The following is a 16,716-nucleotide window of genomic DNA, read 5'->3' as shown; positions in this document are numbered from 1 at the left end:
CCAATAACTTGTTTACTTCAAACCTTTTACTGACAACCAAGATTTTCTACTTCTTTTTTTTTTTTTTTTTTTTTTTTTTTTTACTGTGGTTAATGTTGAACCCCTCAATTTGAATCCAATACTACATGCAAATCTTTTGGGTACTACTGGGTACATCTACATAAGCAATTAAGTTAAAGAAATAAACTCCAGCAGTTTGCCACCAGAGAAAACAGCTCTCTGGTGCAGCATTTATACATCTGCCTGTGACTGCAGCAGTTAAGAGCCAGGATGCAGCAGCCCCGGGCTGAGAGCAGGTGCAGGGAGTCAGCCCCAGACTCCAGGTGGCAGAGGGGCTGGCTGGGGCATGAGAATACCAGAACTGTGAAGCCATGTGGTTGATCTCTGAGCCTGCTGCCAACTTGGGGCTGCACTGCCCCAGCTCAAACTGCTGCAGCCCTGGGCTGGCAGCAAACTCAGGGGTCAGCCACATGGCTCCACGGTTTTGGCACTCTTGTGCCCCAGCCAGCACCTCCACTGCCATCCAGAGTCCAGGGCTGACCTCCCCTCCCTCCACCAAACCTGCTGCCAGCATAGGACTGCAACAGTTTGAGGTGGGACAGAGCAGTGATGGGCTGGCACTTGTCCCCAGAAATACTATCTTACAGTGGAGTAAATTAGTTTACCACAGCCAAATTCCAGCAGGTGTTGATGGTGATGCTTTACTGAGGAGCTAATTAGTCAATTCCACAGTAAAGCACACATGTAGATGTGCTCACTTTGTAATAATGGGCATTTATAGCAATACAGATAGAGAGGTAAAGATTTCTTAGCATAAGACAAACTTTCAAATGCAGCTCACCTGATGAACAAGGTCTTGCATTCATAAAGCTTTTCTACCTCTATCCCAGCTATGCAGTTGGTACAATAAGAGATATCACCCAAAGGAATCCTTGCTTCTCACATAACTCCTGGACCATTGTGGCTACCTCACTCTAACACTACCTTAATAAATCCACATACCATTTTTTTAAATGGCCAGAGAGAATAAGACAGACAACTCTCATGAATAGAGATCCGGCTAACTACAGGCCCATTAGCCTGACTTCTATCCTGGGGAAGATCTTAGAAAAGTTTATTAAGGAGGCCATCCTTGATGGACTGGCCCAGGCTAACATCCTAAGGGATAGCCAGCACGGGTTTGTTGTAGGTAGGTGTTGTTTGACCAATCTCATTTCCTTCTACGACCAGGTGACCTATCACCTGGACGAGGGAGAAGAGATTGATGTCATATATCTTGAATTCAAAAAAGCTTTTGATCTGGTATCCCATGATCACCTCTTGGCCAAACTGGCCAGTTGTGGCCTTGGCTCCACCACAATCCGCTGGCTGGGAAATTGGCTCCATGGCCGGACCCAGAGGGTTGTAATTGATGGCAGTCATTCATCGCGGTGCCCTGTGACCAGTGGGGTCCCTCAAGGCTCTGTCCTCGGACCCATACTGTTCAACATCTTCATTAATGATGTGGGCATTGGAGTCAGGAGTGGACTGGCCAAGTTCGCCGATAACACCAAACTTTGGGGCAAAGCATCCACGCCAGAAGATAGGCGGGTGATCCAGGCTGACCTGGACAAGCTCAGTAAATGGGCAGACGAGAACCTGATGGTGTTTAACACCGAAAAATGCAAGGATCTCCACCTTGGGAGGAAAAACCTGCAGCATTCTTATAGGCTTGGCAGTGCTACGTTGGATAGCACTACAGAAGAAAGAGACTTGGGGGTCATCATTGACCACAAGATGAACATGAGCCTGCAATGCGATGCTGCGGCTAGTAAAGCGACCAAAACGCTGGCTTGCATCCATAGATGCTTCTCGAGCAAATCCCAGGACGTCATTCTCCCCTTGTACTTGGCCTTGGTGAGGCCACAGCTGGAGTACTGCATCCAGTTTTGGGCTCCACAATTCAAAAATCAAGTGGAGAAGCTTGAGAGAGTCCAGAGGAGAGCCACGCACATGATCAGAGGTCAGGAAAACAGACCTTACGATGACAGGCTGAGAGCCATGAGACTCTTTAGCCTGGAAGAGCGTAGGCTCAGGGGTGATCTGATGGCCACCTATAAGTTTATCAGGGGTGACCACCAGGATCTGGGGGAACGTTTGTTCACCAGAGCGCCCCAAGGGATGACTAGGTCGAACGGTCATAAACTCCTGCAAGACCGTTTCAGGCTGGACACAAGGAAGAATTTCTTTACTGTCCGAGCCCCCAAGGTCTGGAACAGTTCGAGCACCTACATTGAACACCTTCAAGAGTAAATTGGATGCTTATCTTGCTGGGATCCTATGACCCCAGCTGACTTCCTGCCCTTTGGGCAGGGGGCTGGACTCGATGATCTCCCGAGGTCCCTTCCAGCCCTGATGTCTATGAAATCTATGAGTCCTCTTATTACGTACATAGAATTTGCCTTCACAAGCCATATTAACAATACGCCTTAACCTTGATCTATGGACTGGGGATTTTTTCAGCAGTTGTAGGAACTGTGCAGTTCTTAGCTGCTCTGCATTTGCCAATGAGAGCAAGGAGGGAAAACCTAACACAGAAAAATTACTTAAGAAATAAGTTTTGGCCACAAAGGAGAGCAAAGTGGCAACTTGGTGACTTTTTTTTTTTTTTAAAGATCTTATGACCCTAGAAGAAATTACTGGCTCAGCAAAATAAAAATTCATAGACTCATAGAATCAGTGAGTCGGAAGGGACCTAGATAGATCATCTAGTCCGACCCCCTGCCATGGGCAGGAAGGAGCACTGGGGGTGGGAGGGGTCATAAGACTCCAGCCAGGTGCCTATCCAGTCTCCTCTTGAATTCAAGCATCTCATTTAAGTACCACTATACATTTGCCTTAAAAACAACCACCACCAGACACCCATGCCACCACCCATGCTTTTGGGATACTAGCAGATACTAATAACTACCGTACCAACAATACAGATCTCAGACTTTTCCACTCTTCTTGTCAGCCTTCCTCCTGTTCCCCAATTTCCCATACATGGCCACTTCCATTCAGTCCATGAAGAGTATGCAAATACCATGAGGTTTAGAATGACTGAGGAAACTTTATGACAAAAGACACTAGGTCTCCCTAAGAAGGTGGTGTTGCTTAAGGGTGTCCTTTGGCATTACTGGAGGGTCTTTCTTGCTTTTCTATGAGGGTTCTTTCAAATTTAGGGTTGTATTTGTTGGGGAGAGGGAAAGAAGTTGTGTAGGGGAGGGAAGAGGAACAGTTCAGCCCCTCTGTAGGAGAGGGGTGAGGGCCTGAAAGGGACAGTGGGAGAAGGGGACAGTGAGGAGACGTCCACTGGGGATGAGACAGAGCAGTAGGGGTGAGAAGAAAGAGGTTTCTTGTAGCCAGATGGGAGTGTCAGTTGGGAGTCATAACTGAGATTTGTGGAAGGGCTTGCTTGCGTGGGGATTTGGACACAGAGGCAGTGACTAGAGAGGAAGACGGGGAATTGGAGTTCTTGGTTCCTGGGGTGTTGTTTTAGGAATCCTGTCGTGTGGAGGGTTTTGTTTATTGCAAACCACCTTTTGGAAAGGACAGGACATATATTTAATAAATAAATAAGTGCAATTATGTATTCCCCAGCATAGGTCTTCATAGCCACATGCCCACGCCACTACCCTCTAAGATGAGCAGCCAAAAGCAAATGGGAAACAGATGTGGCATATGATTCTATCCTGTCCCAAGATCAGGTCATCAGACTCAGCTCACCCTGTCTCTCCACAGAACGCACACAAAGAAAGTTCCCCCATTATTGCAGTGTGGCTCATTAACACACAGAAAGAACACATTGCCTGTTAGGGAGGACACAAGCTGAGTCCTATAAACAAATCTCATCCCTCTTTCTGCCCCTGTCACTGGACTTGGATTTCCAGGATTTTTTTTATCACTTGGCTCTTGTTAAGCCCACCATAGTCCTCATGCAAGACTCCAGAATGGGAGAGGCCCCCAGAACTTCCTGCTCCCTGCAAGGTTCTTCTCAAAGTGAGTAAGATGAAAAGGAGAATAGGCTCAGCAAAGTAAAGCACAAGGAGGGGAAAGGATAGAATTAGGTTACTGAAATGACCATTTCTGACTCTTCAGTTGCCTACTTTCATTCCAATGGGTAGAGATGGAAACATGCTATTGTGATCATCTTTGCATGGGGAACAGAATGCTGGCCCAGGTTAGTGTGCATGTTGATGAAGAAGACATGGTTTTGAATGGGAGTTTTTTTCTCAGGCCATTCTATGCACTGACCCAGCAGAAAGGGCTGTAAGCAGGTGTTACTAAATCACTGATGAAAGTGGCCAGGAAGAATGGGTTGCGTTGGGTTGGGCTGAGTTGTGCTCTCCTTGTTGCCACTCTTGGCACTGTACCCAAGCAGAGTTCTATTCCCCTCTCTTTCTATGGCTTTGTATATCCCAGAGTTTTTAGCTTGTGATATACAAATACATCAATATAGCATATAACATATATCACCGCTCTCTCCTGTTTACTAATTCTGTGCTAACTGATATAAACCATGACTTGCACTAGTGCATCGTCTTACCCTGGTTCTCTGTTGCCTGCTCTGCTTCAGCTCCACTGGTGCACATCACCAATTTGCAGGAATATGCTTCCTCTGCAAAAAGGGTTGTGACCAGTAGCTACCTCAGTGGTTAAAGGCCAAGTAGGGCTGGTTGTAGGAGATTCAGCTTCTCTTGACAAATGAAGAATGTTCATCCCTACCATACAGGAGCTGTATCACAAATAACAGCAGAGCATTTTGCTGCCTTCTTCCATCTTACAGAGGAGGGGAAGGCCAGGCGTGTTATTTATATTTACACCATTTATCTTGTTTTACTTTCTTATCCCCACTGACTCATTATATGAGTGCACTTGATTTAATTATTTTATTTCAGTAGCAAGATTAGGCCTCTCAGACTTGCTTCTGTTTCCTAGCGAGAGGTTTCAACAGCAACATGCTTGATCTTTGTGATAATGCACATAAGACCTTTACTTAGTTGGGAATTTCTCAGACCCGCTGATCCTTGCTGTTCAGTTGTGTTGTGATTCTCTAGACAGATGTGATTATATAACATAGGTGTGGATCTACTATATTTACAACTGTACCTCAAATGTGTACAGTTTGGAGGATACAGCATAGTTTAACTGGAGACACACTCCAACCTGTTTCAACTAATTCAATTCAAGTTGGTTAGCCACCACAATTTGTGAGTGGATTGCCTTGTATAAATTTAATGCTAGCTAAAGTAGCATACTTTCACCTGTAAATTTACAGGCAGAAGATGGGCATCACATCAACCACCAAACTTAAACCACATGTCCACATTGTTCATTTTACATCAGCTTAAGTAACATTTGTAAATAGATAAATACAAGTTAAAATGCTATAACCAGTTTTAAACCTGCATACAGTAATCCATATAAAACTGTGCTGTGTTAAGAAATAAACAAATATGCATGAATCAACCGATGCATCTCAAGCAAAACTAAGGAAGTTATTCTCCACTCTACTCGCCATTGGTGAGGCCATAGCTGAAGTACTGCATACAGTTCTGGGTGCCGCACCTCAAGAAGGGTGTGGAGAAGCTTGAGAGAGTCCAGAGAAGAGCCACTCGTACGATTAGAGGCCTGAAGAGCAAGTCATACAAGGAAAGGCTGACAGATATGGGGTTGTTCAGCCTAGAAAAGAGAAAACTTCAGGGGGATTTAGTGGCAGCTTACAAATATATCAAAGGTGAGCATCAGGGGATAGGCAAACAACTATGCACCAAAGTGCCCCAGAGGAAAACCAGTAGCAACGATCAAACTCCTAGAAAAAGGTTTCAGACTGCATATAAGGAAAAACTTCACGGTTCGTGTGACCAGATTTTGGAATAGACTCCCAGAAGGGGCAGTGGAGGCACCTACCCTGGAGATCTTCAAAAGGAGACGGGATGCATACCTTGCTGGGGTTATTTGACCCCAGCAGTCTTTCTTGCCCAGAGCTGGGGGGCTGGACCCCATGATCTCACAAGGTCCCTTCCAGCCCTATACTCCTGTGAATCTGGAAACAAATCTCTAATTAAATTGGTACAACTTTGTATGTGGATGAGACCTTTGCTAATCTGGAAGGAAAGTCCTGCTTGAGTGACAGGTAAATGAACAGAGGACACTAATGAAACAAATTTGAGTACAGTATGCAACAGATCAATGACAACAAGCATCAAGTAATCCTTCTTTGAAATAGGTCTACAGCCTACAACCAAGTTTCTGAGTTTTCTCCAAGCTTGAAAGCATTTGAAACTGGGCCTCTAAAATGGACACAAATTAAGAAAATAATATAAGACAATGTCCTCACTATAGTCCTGACTTTCCTTGTTCGGTCCAGCTCTACTCAATATACATTTGTGTGTGAGTGGCGGATAATAAAAACAACATAAATATGCCATCAGTTGGAAACTTTAGAAATGACCATAAAATGTGGACCTTACCTGTATGGAGCTTCCTTTAAAAGCTATAAAGAAATATAACAATGTCCCCAGCAAAACAATCCACGTAGTCTGATGCCTTGTCAAAGCTAATGCTTGAGAGGAAGATGCAAAGTCTACATAACAAGCTTATTCTCAATCCTACAGACATGTAGGTACATGAATAACTTCAGAGAAGAGCAAAAATCAGAGTATTTAGACTATTTGAAAGTTAGAGGCAAAACACCAGACCACTTGCTCAACCTGCAGCCCTTTACTGAGGCAAAACTCCCATTAAAGTCTCTTAGTTTGCTGGTAAAGACTGTTAGTTTTAGATTTGCATGCAAGTCTGCAACAATTTTCCTCTTCCGCTATAATGACAAATCTGAACAAGATACAACGTGTCAAAAGATTAAACGTAATTACATTGCCTGCATTAACTTCTTGGGGTTGTCAGGGGAAGGGGGGAGAAATGTAAAATATATTTTGAACAGATACTCAATTGTAAAACAGCCTTTTAGAAATTCAGTGCCATCTAAGTAAAGGATTTTTTAAAACTTTCCTTACAAAACTTAAATTTGTATCACTAATAAAATATCAAAATAAATAAGGTATACATTAATCTTGAAAAAGTATTTTAATTATGATAATGAGGTACAGAAAAATGTATTTGACATAAAAGGAAAATACTAAAGAGCAAAGTCTGAAATGAGGGCCATCCCCCATTGTCAATATTCTGTCCCAAATTAAACTTTTAAAGTACCTGTGTGGTTTCAAATAAAAGTTTGGTTTAACCTTTAGTAAAAGACCACTTCTAGTTAGCTATCAATTTTTACTGATCCCTGAGTAATTACAGAAATAAGTGTTCCCTGTCATGGTAGAACAGCATTGTGTGGCCTGTCTTCAAAGAATGAGAGGCTATTTTTTGACTCTGGACCATTAGCTTAATTCATAGCCTAATGGAGTCAATAGGAATCTTTCCATTTACTTCAAAGAATTTGGATCAGGTCCCATTTCAGTCTCTGCACTCTGTTTCTTTTAAACAGAAACATGACATTATTGAATATGCACCTTGTTTTGGCCACTAACTTGTCGTTAAATCACTAAGCAGCAACAAAAAAGCTTTATGGATATTTTGTATTTTAAAGCATGACCCCAACATTCTAATTTACTCAGCATTCTTACTAATAACTGTATTGACAATGCAGATCACCAAGAAGGCTTTTACTCTGAAGATGTTACAATCCTGTGGAAGGCACAGATGTAACAGTTAGGGCCTTTTGGGAGACAGAACTTCTCCAATATAAAACTACTGTTTCCCCCAAAAATTAGTTAACTGGAAAATAATATATATAAATTCTGTAGCAAGTATTGTGTTCTATTACAAAACCTAAGAAGTCAGCAGATACATTTCCTGTGAGGGAGTAGTTAAGTACATATTCATGAGTTACACGTATGTTGCAATATTTGATTTCCCCACGGTTTACACACACTTGTGGTTTAATTAGCTACGTCTTTCAGAAGCAGCATTTCTATTCCTCCTTATGTATTTCATTGCACTAGAGATAAGTAAAATAGTGTATCTACTCTGCAGGGAAAGAGCTAGTTAGCTGTTGTCTCTTATTACTTGTTACTGTTTGAGTCACCAGTTATAAAGCTATAACATGTATAGAGAGTTATTAACAAACTATAGATTCATTCAGTGATGAATCCCAGAATCCTAAATCAGCACCCACGGAGCTGCACTGGTCACTCATCCCCAGTTATAGCACTGCTGAACTGGACTGATATTTCTCAAAAAACAGTTAGAGGTATCAGGCAATATCCCATCCCATTGGTAGCAATGAGGATGAATTTCTCAAAGCAGCCAGAGCACAACCCACTGGCCCACCTCCACATTCTCCAAAGCAGAGAAGAGCAAGTGGTTGTTCTCATCAATGCTTCTTCTCTAGTAGTAAGTGCCCTTCAAAAATGCTCCTTTCAACTCAGCTTTGTTTTTACATGTGGCCACAATCTCCAGCCCTAAGAAATGGTACAAATATAACAGCAAATCATACCCACTAGAAACCTTGATTCCTTGCAACTAAACCCAAGTTCCAAAGCTTGTGAGGTACTATACACGGCTCAGAAAATGACTGCTTAGCCACTTGGTAAATACTTAAGACACTTTCTGAAGGACACCAAAGTTTCCATATTTAGCAAAGTGCAAGTTTTGAGCACCTAGGGCTGCCCCTGGAGTGGTGGGATGCTCAGCACGTCTGCAGATCAGGCCCTCTGATTTCTCATGCTAAGCACTCACAGTTTAGGTAGTCAAAACCAATAGCTGCTGCTGCAAAAAAAAAGTTTGGCCTAATATTTTACAACTAAGAGAATAATACTTTACCTAATTGTAACTTGACACCAATTTAAGAGGGAAGGATTTAGGCCTTGGGTGGAAAGAATTAAGAGCTGCCAACATAAGGGAATCTGCAAATCAGAAAAAAAAGCTCAGGTAATTACCCTATTAAACATCCTTATTTAAAGGTAATGGAGAAACACACATGTGAGAAAACAGCTGAAAAATTTTTACCGCATCCATGAAGGAATTCAACCACAGACACTATGATGGACTAGAATGCCGTAGGACTGGCAAAGAAACAGAGGGGAGGCATCTTGTCTCCTCTGTTAAAAAGCTGAATAGCCTGTGGTTCTTGTTAGGGAGTCTTATGTATAACTGATGTCCAGACCAAGTTCCTATGGGCTTTGTAGCTGTGGGCAATTATCAGTGTATACTGAAGAACAAGCTTTGCTTTCAGCTTTTCCAACTGCTGAGAAAGATCCTGCTTTAGTGGTATTTGCCACAGAGGTCTTAACAGCTGCCCTATATTTCCTTTATAGGACCACAATAAATCTGTCCCCCTATGAACCTGTTAAGCACATTAAAAATTGAAGCTCTAATTCTTCTGTATTACAAATGCATGTTTTAACAGTGATCTGATGATCTACAAGTGGCATGCACTTGCTGTAGAATAGATTAACAGTAAAAAGTTATTGAGTATAGGGGAAACCCTGGAACTTGTGCATTCTACAGCTGAGAGACTGTGCTTCAGAGCATCTAGGGAAAGAAATTCTTCCCAGGCCACACAACCACCACTACTGTGTCCTCAGGGCTGACTTAGCTCCTCTGACTGATAGGAGCCACATTCGGGTTCTTTAAATCTGTAAAAGCATCCAGGCAGGACAGGATCTAGGCTGAAGGGTGGGTGAGAGTGAGAGAATGGGCTTTATTTTTTCCTTGCTGTGCCTGGTTTGGCACTAGAATCAAATCCTTCAGTATTATCACATAACAGTTGGCATGAGAGAAAGTCACTTGATCCAGGGGTTAGCTCACTGGCTCTGCCACAGCTGAATTCTGGCGTAAAGGGAGCACCTGTGAAGCTGTGCTGCCCAGAGGGTGCACGTCCTCAGGTGGGCTAGCACACACCACAGGAAAAAGGAATAAAGTATCTTCCATACCGCTTATGCCTACAAATTAGGATTACCTTAATGCAAAAAAACACACATATCCTGTTACACTGACAAGAATTAGCTGACAGAAATAATGAACTTTCTACCTTGTCAGACCTGTAGGAAGATTTTTGTTAAAAAAGGAGATACCATATGGAAGAGAACAATATATTATTCTCCTAGATTGGTTTTACACTAGAGGCAGTTGCAGAACTGGAAACTGATTTGATAAAAGCAACGCTAACAGGTTTCTTTCATCAAAAATAATAATAATACCCTTCACTCAGTCCTGCCATTAAGAAACAGCACTACCTCTGTATCAGCAGCCACTCTCCTCTGTTTTTGGTTTCTTTCCCTGCACCTTAGGATATTTCCACACGTTTCAAAGACAAATTGCGAGTAGACATAATTAGTGAGAAGAGCCAGTATTGTCTGAGGTAACAGCCCCCAAAACGTGTCCTCCTGGTGCTCCCCAGCGTGGCTGGTGGGATAAAGCAAGGGGGCTCCCTGCTCCACCACTGTCCTTCCTGCGGCCTCCACACATCTTGCCTCCCCTCCCTGCCCCTGAATATCCTAGTCCAAATCCCTTCGGGTCGGGATCCACTGCGACTCGACTCCGGCCCTCCCCAGCGAGGCTGCCCCGCTGGAAGCTGCTCCCTTCTCCAGGCCTGGCGCCTCCTCAGCCCACGCGCGCTCTGTGCACGACCCCTCCCTCCTGCCCGAGCTCCGGGCACACGCGTGCCCCTGAGCCCCTTGCTAAGCCCTGGGTGGCTTCTTCGGCGGCTCCTCCCCCGGCCCAGCCCGGCGCCTCCACACGCGCTCTCGTCTGCCCACTCTGCAGTCCCCGCCCGCGGTCAGGTGGCTCTGCCGCCAGCTCCTCCCCACCTGCTTGCTGTCCCCAGCGGAGCCGCCAGGACGGACCGCGCCGCCCCGTCTCCTCGCAGGCCGGGGGCATCGCCCCCACCGCCGCATCCCTCCTGCGCCCGGCGGCCACCTCCGCCCCCAGCCGCCCGTCGCTCGCCCGCGCGGCGCACGTGTGCGGGCCCGGCCGCACACACCGGGGCGGCGCGCAGGGACGTCCCGGACGGGGCTGCAGCGGGCTCCGTGTTGCCGGGCCCGGGAATGAGGAATTCGGGGCAGGGGCCAAGCGCAGCCCCGGCCGAGAAGCGGGGACACGCACGGGGGTGCGGGCTGCGCAACGTGCCGACGGACGCCCCGCGGGCGGCAGCGCCGGTTTGAAGCCAGCCCGGGGGCATCGCAGCTTGACTTTGAACACGGCCCCGCTCCGCCCGGCCGGGGCTGGTGCGGAGCCGGGCCCCTTCTCCGGCGGGTCCCACCGCGGGCGCGGCCCGGCTGCAGGGGCAGCGCGACCTCCGCCCCCAGCCAGGGCCCGGGCGTGCCCGGCGGGACACGGCACCCCCGCCCGGTGCACGGCGGAGGGAAGAAGATGGCCGTTGTGATCCAGTATAAAAGCTCTTTGTTGCACCAACACAAAAGCCCAGCGCACGCAGCACTTTCCGTCCAGGGCCTTCAGCAAATGCAGGGAGCTCCCGTAGGCTGGGGTAAATGAGGGGGTCCCCCGCAACAACAACAAGAACAACAAAAGGAAGGGGGAAACTCGGGTAAAAGGGGACAAGAAGTGCGGGGCGAGAGGGGGCAGCGCAGGCGGCAGGCGGGCGCCCTCCGCCCGGCGCCTGTTCCCGAGGAGGAAACCTAACCCCAGCAGGTCCGCAGCCACCACCAAACACAACAAACCAGTCGGGCCGATGGGCCCAGAGCAGCAGCAGGTCTGTGATCACTTACTTGTCCGTCTCTTGTGACATGTTTGATCCAATGAACTCTCTCCCCTTTCCCGGTGCCTCAGTCTCTCTGGGGAAACTGGACTTTCAAGTCTGTGCAGGTGAAGGTGTGTGAACGCCCGGGACGGCAGAACCAGAGCTACTGGTAATTCCGCTTTCCTTCCCCCGCTACCTCTCCCGCCGCCGAGGAGGTCGGACAGGTAGAGCCCCCTCCCCCTGGCTGCGGAGGAGGCCGGAGCGGGAAGCCGCGGCCCCGCACCCCACAGGTAACTTTCTCAGGAGGAGCCGGATTCTTGCACTCGAGGACAGCAGGCAGGGCCGAGCCGCGAGCTGATTGGACGGAGGCGCGCTCAGGTGAGCTGCCATTGGCAGAGGCGCGCTCAGGTAAGGCCCCTGCCGGGCTCCAGGTAAGTCAGTGCTCGGCGGGGCTGGCCCGGGAGAGCTGCGAAGGAAGCTGCGCTGGGAGGAGAGGAGCCGAGCCGAGCCGAGCCGAGCCGGGCTGGGCTGGTCTGGGCTGGTTTGGTCTGGGTGAAATCCCAGGTTCGTGCGGGTCTCTCCTAGGCCTGGGCCGCTCTGAGCGTGTCTACCCCATGCTAATCCTGCTCCCCGGTGCAACAATCTCCGCCACGCGGTGTGCAGGTTGGGGAAGTGAAGGCTGAGGCGGCTGCCTGCAGGGAGAGGATGGATCCCGCCCGGCTACCAGCGTTTATTGCCCTCTAAAGAGGGCTGTTTGGCAGCAGTGTCACTAATGCTACCCGACGGACATGCAGGTCTGTTCCCCAATGGCATCTCCCCTTCTTCAGCCTCTGACCACAAGATCTGCAGCCCTGATCAGGCCAGAAAAGGGCACGGGAGAGGTTCTGCTTGGTTAAACATCACTGTGCAGGCTTGTTTGCACCCTGGGAGAGGTGAGCAGCTTGCCTTGGAGCTTCTCCCAGCCAAAGGCTTTTAAAAGCATCTGATGCTCTAGTCACCTTAGCCCCACACATTGCTTGCAAAAGCAACTGCCCCCAGTCAGTGCCCCAGCAGCACCTACTGCCTGCTGCTGATGGTTCCCGTGCTATGTGACATTCCCCAGGGGAGCAGATCCACCAAGGTGCTGTCATTCTTGCAGAGGCAGGAAACAAGAGAAATTCTGCCAGCCTCGAACAGAACTGCACATGGTTTGGAACAACCCAGTTCTAAGCCAGTGGCTTTCACAGTGAAGAAGGCATATCACCAGGAAAGGAGATCCACCAGGGCAGGAACAAACAAATACAGCTGGATTTGAAGAATGACTAATAGCAGCTGGTGTAGGAGATTTGGCACCATCTTCTAGGCAAATTCAGCCATTCTAGGGGGAAAATAAGAACACTAGAAAGCAAAGCTTGTTGTCCTGCTTTATAAACATAAACTTGTCAGAGCCAAAACACGCTATAAAGCTAAGCCATTATATAAAATCCTCTTCCACAGGGAAGAAACCTTCACCTGCACAGACCTGAAAGTCAGTTTCACCAGAGACTGAGACACGAGGAAAGGGGGAGATTGATCTTATTTCACAAGAGGATATATTCGGTGAAAAGTGTAAATGGCTTTTTGAACCCTGGTATCCTTTAGTGAAAGGCCCCAACTCCTCTTTAGAAAGTGCAGTGCATGAGATTAAGTTATTCCTAAAGCATTTTACAGCCTGAATTCAGCGTCAGCCCTGTTCATACACTGTTTTTTAGTTTTATGAAGGCGTTTATTGAAGAGGGTGTTCCTAGAAATAGTGAGTGTTTTGAGCAAGTATTATAACAGATTCAGCTCTGTTCATTCTATGCAATTACGGTAGCAAAAAGGCTTCCAGGAAACCAGTTGGGGACAAACCCAAGACTAAGGCCTTGTCTATATCCAAAAATTACTAGCCAAATTTGGTTAAATCAGCATACACCAGATTTAAGTCAATTAAGTCCACAGAACAATTTTCATTAGTTTCATAATCTTGATTTAGACAACTGATTTTTGGATAAAAACTACTGAAACCTGAAAAACAGACAGGGCATAAGAGTTATTCACCCACATAGGAAACAGAAACAATACTTTGTAACGTGTATTTCCAATCCAAATTATCAATGCAGATTGAATTCTGAATAACAAATGCTGGCAATAAATTGTGCATTCTCCTGCCCAAAACTTATTCATAAAACCACTTCTATGAGTAGGATAACAAATTAGAGAAAACCTAAAGTCTGCACAAGCAATAAAGAACATGGATTATTCATTACAACTGACTCCTTTCTAATAAGAAATTTTGGTACCACCATAATAAATCTGCTTGAGCCTCCCAGGGTGTGGGTCTTCAAAAAACAATAAATTATGAACACTAGTCTGATTTTAGTCTATGAACACTCTTACTTATTGCAGCGTGGCCAGGATTTCACCTATTGGGCCCAGAATATTTTTACATGATTACAAGAAAGGCAAGGAGTTTTCTGGCCCATTTCTTTTCTTGGATCAACTACATAGTTGGGATAAAGTTAGACAAGCTTTTGAATGCAAAGCATTCTTGAACATAAACTAAGCCCATGATAAGGATTGCCTTCCTTTCTGTTTTTATTTTTGTATTTCACTAACTTTTACGATGTGATTTTCATTATCTCCAATGAAGTCTGTAGAAGCAGAGTAAGGCCAATGACCAGCACTTTTGAACATCCAACCTCAGTCAGATGGAAATGCTGATGTTAGACTTTACAGGAAACACATTTATCTGGTCACATCTGCAATTATGGATCAGGTCCAAATTGTAATTTAAACTGAAGTTTGTTGTCCTTGTGTTGGGGGGGCGATACGAAGCTGTCTTTGGCAGTCTGTTCTCAGGAGATTTCTTTAGAGTGAGCTAACCTGGAGACTGAATATGTTTCCACCCTCACAAACAAACTGGTCCAAGGTCAAAGCTCATGGTAAAGGTGAAAAATAATAGGTTAGTGTTCCCTCCCATTTTATGGACATTTAAAATAATGAGTTATCCTCTCTATTGAGTATGGAGTTGTTGGGTAAAGGAAAATGTGCCCTGAAAAATATCAGGTTTCTTTGGTTGTAGGAGGTTTTCTGCTCAAAGCAGAAGACTGAAATCAAATTTTATGTGCGTTGCTTTCAAGCTCTAACTGAGCAGTCAAACAAGTTCTGTCTAGTCCAGTCTTCTGCTCATTCTCGACAATCTGCAAGGTCTTTATAAGTTGTATTTGTCTATTTATCACTGAAGTGACTGGAAAACCAGTTAACAGCATTTTCCATCCAGACCAAATCTTGTTCTCTTATGCTATAAAAAGAAGCCATACATTGTATAAAGACGATGGCTAAGTGGTCTATACTTTAAAATCTATGTCTTGTCTACAGAACAATTAGCATGACAGTTTTATTTACTGTTCCAGTCAACCACTGTTTTTCATACATGCTGGTTTGCATAGCAGCCGATAGTTTTGCTATGGCATTACTGCTATGAAGAGCCGCACAGAATTCAACTGTCTACGACTTTCTTACCTTATGTTGCATTACTTACTTCATTTACAGATAATATTTGCATTGTTTGGACTTGCCAGTACTGGCCGGAATACACAGGACATGCAAATAAGGTTAACTTGGGTTACTAATTGAAGTCAGTACCTAAATTGGTTTTGAGGGAACTACAAAAAGACTACCAGGTAGATGGATGTGAAATATACATATTTATATCCAGACAACATTTTAAAGTTCAGTGAGAGAACAGATGTTCTCTTAGTGTGAAAGGTTTACTGTATTTTTGCTTGCACATTGCAATATCGTTGTCAGCTGCTGATACAAACTGCATGCAAGTTCAAAGGCAGTTGCCTGCCTACTAATTTTGTGACTTGCACAATATAACATTAATCCTTCCTATAGACTTCCCTTTGTAGTCATCTTCTGTATCAAACTTGTTACTGACATTTTATTTATGATTATTTTGTCCATTTTTCTTTAAGCCACATATATAGATTTTAATCAGTCATCTGAGGATCAAGGTCTAACTCATTAACTATACAGATAATTTTAGCCTAGTCTCTGTGACTGCTTTTCTTTCTTTTTTTTTCTTTTCTTTTCTTTTCTTTTTTTTTCAGGGGGGCGGGTTTGCCAGACAGAACAGTGAACTAATTTCTAATATTCACTTGTAACTACAATAAAAAAAATTAAAAATCTAAGTTAAAAATATAACTTCATTATTTTGATGTTTTCGAACAAGCCCTTCAAGATGTATGTTTTCCTAATATGCAGTATCCATGGATCTGTTAAACCACACAGAAACTCTTCAGTCTGAATTCACCAGACTGATCTGCTTACAATCTGTTTAGCAACTTCATGCCCTTTAATATTTACATACCAAATGTGAGTACAGAAATGCGATGCAACAGAGAACCACAGATCGTCAAATATTTCCTAGCTATAGGACAAGATATGAAGCTTTGCTATTTTCTATATAAAATGATGATTTGCATCTCTTTTAAGGTAACTTTGGACATTATTTGCATAATACAGTAAACAAAATAAAAGAGTTGGTTATGGGCTGTTTTTTGAATAAGCGGGTATGGAATTAGTGTTCCTGAGAGATGCCAGATGTATAACACTGGTAACTAATGCCCTATTTATCCACAACTCAAAATAGCAGAGGCAGCAGCAGTGCTGAGGTCTCTATGATGTTTCTGTCTAGAGCTGAAGAAGCCATTTTTGGAGTTGAAAGTTGTTCAGTCTCCAAAGCAGACACATCTCCTGCCTGTCTATTAAGCTGGCCAGTGGGAATGCTCAGTCAGAAGATGGATTGTAATATTTCTACCACATCTGGAGAGCCTCTCTGAAGGGTGGCATGCCTACCTGTTCCTTCCCTACATGTGCCAAAGCTTGGAAAGAAAGCAGCATGACCTCTTCAAACCAGTCCTGAGCATGTATGCAGCACTGATGTCATGCACCATCTCAAATGTATTTATTGGCATGCA

General features: G+C 45.0%; 1 protein-coding gene across 4 annotated transcripts in view; it reads right to left on the bottom strand.

Moving 5' to 3' along the window:
- GRHL2 (grainyhead like transcription factor 2) overlaps window positions 1-13,011 on the bottom strand; it is a 120,978-nt gene extending 107,967 nt beyond the window's left edge. For 3 of the 4 annotated variants that reach the window (XM_090040448.1, XM_090040449.1, XM_090040447.1), the window contains exon 1: window positions 11,760-13,011. In XM_090040448.1, the coding sequence (XP_089896574.1) occupies window positions 11,760-11,779 (20 nt within the window). In that variant the 5' untranslated portion in view covers window positions 11,780-13,011. The remainder of the gene's footprint in view (window positions 1-11,759) is intronic. The other variant, XM_090040446.1, reaches the window with a different exon arrangement.
- Between the last annotated feature and the right edge of the window lie 3,705 nt (window positions 13,012-16,716).

The sequence above is a fragment of the Crocodylus siamensis genome, chromosome 3 (genome assembly GCF_052110815.1).
Source record: "Crocodylus siamensis isolate JL-2025a chromosome 3, ASM5211081v1, whole genome shotgun sequence".
Classification (NCBI taxonomy): domain Eukaryota; kingdom Metazoa; phylum Chordata; order Crocodylia; family Crocodylidae; genus Crocodylus; species Crocodylus siamensis.
This window is presented reverse-complemented; position numbering and strand designations above follow the sequence as displayed.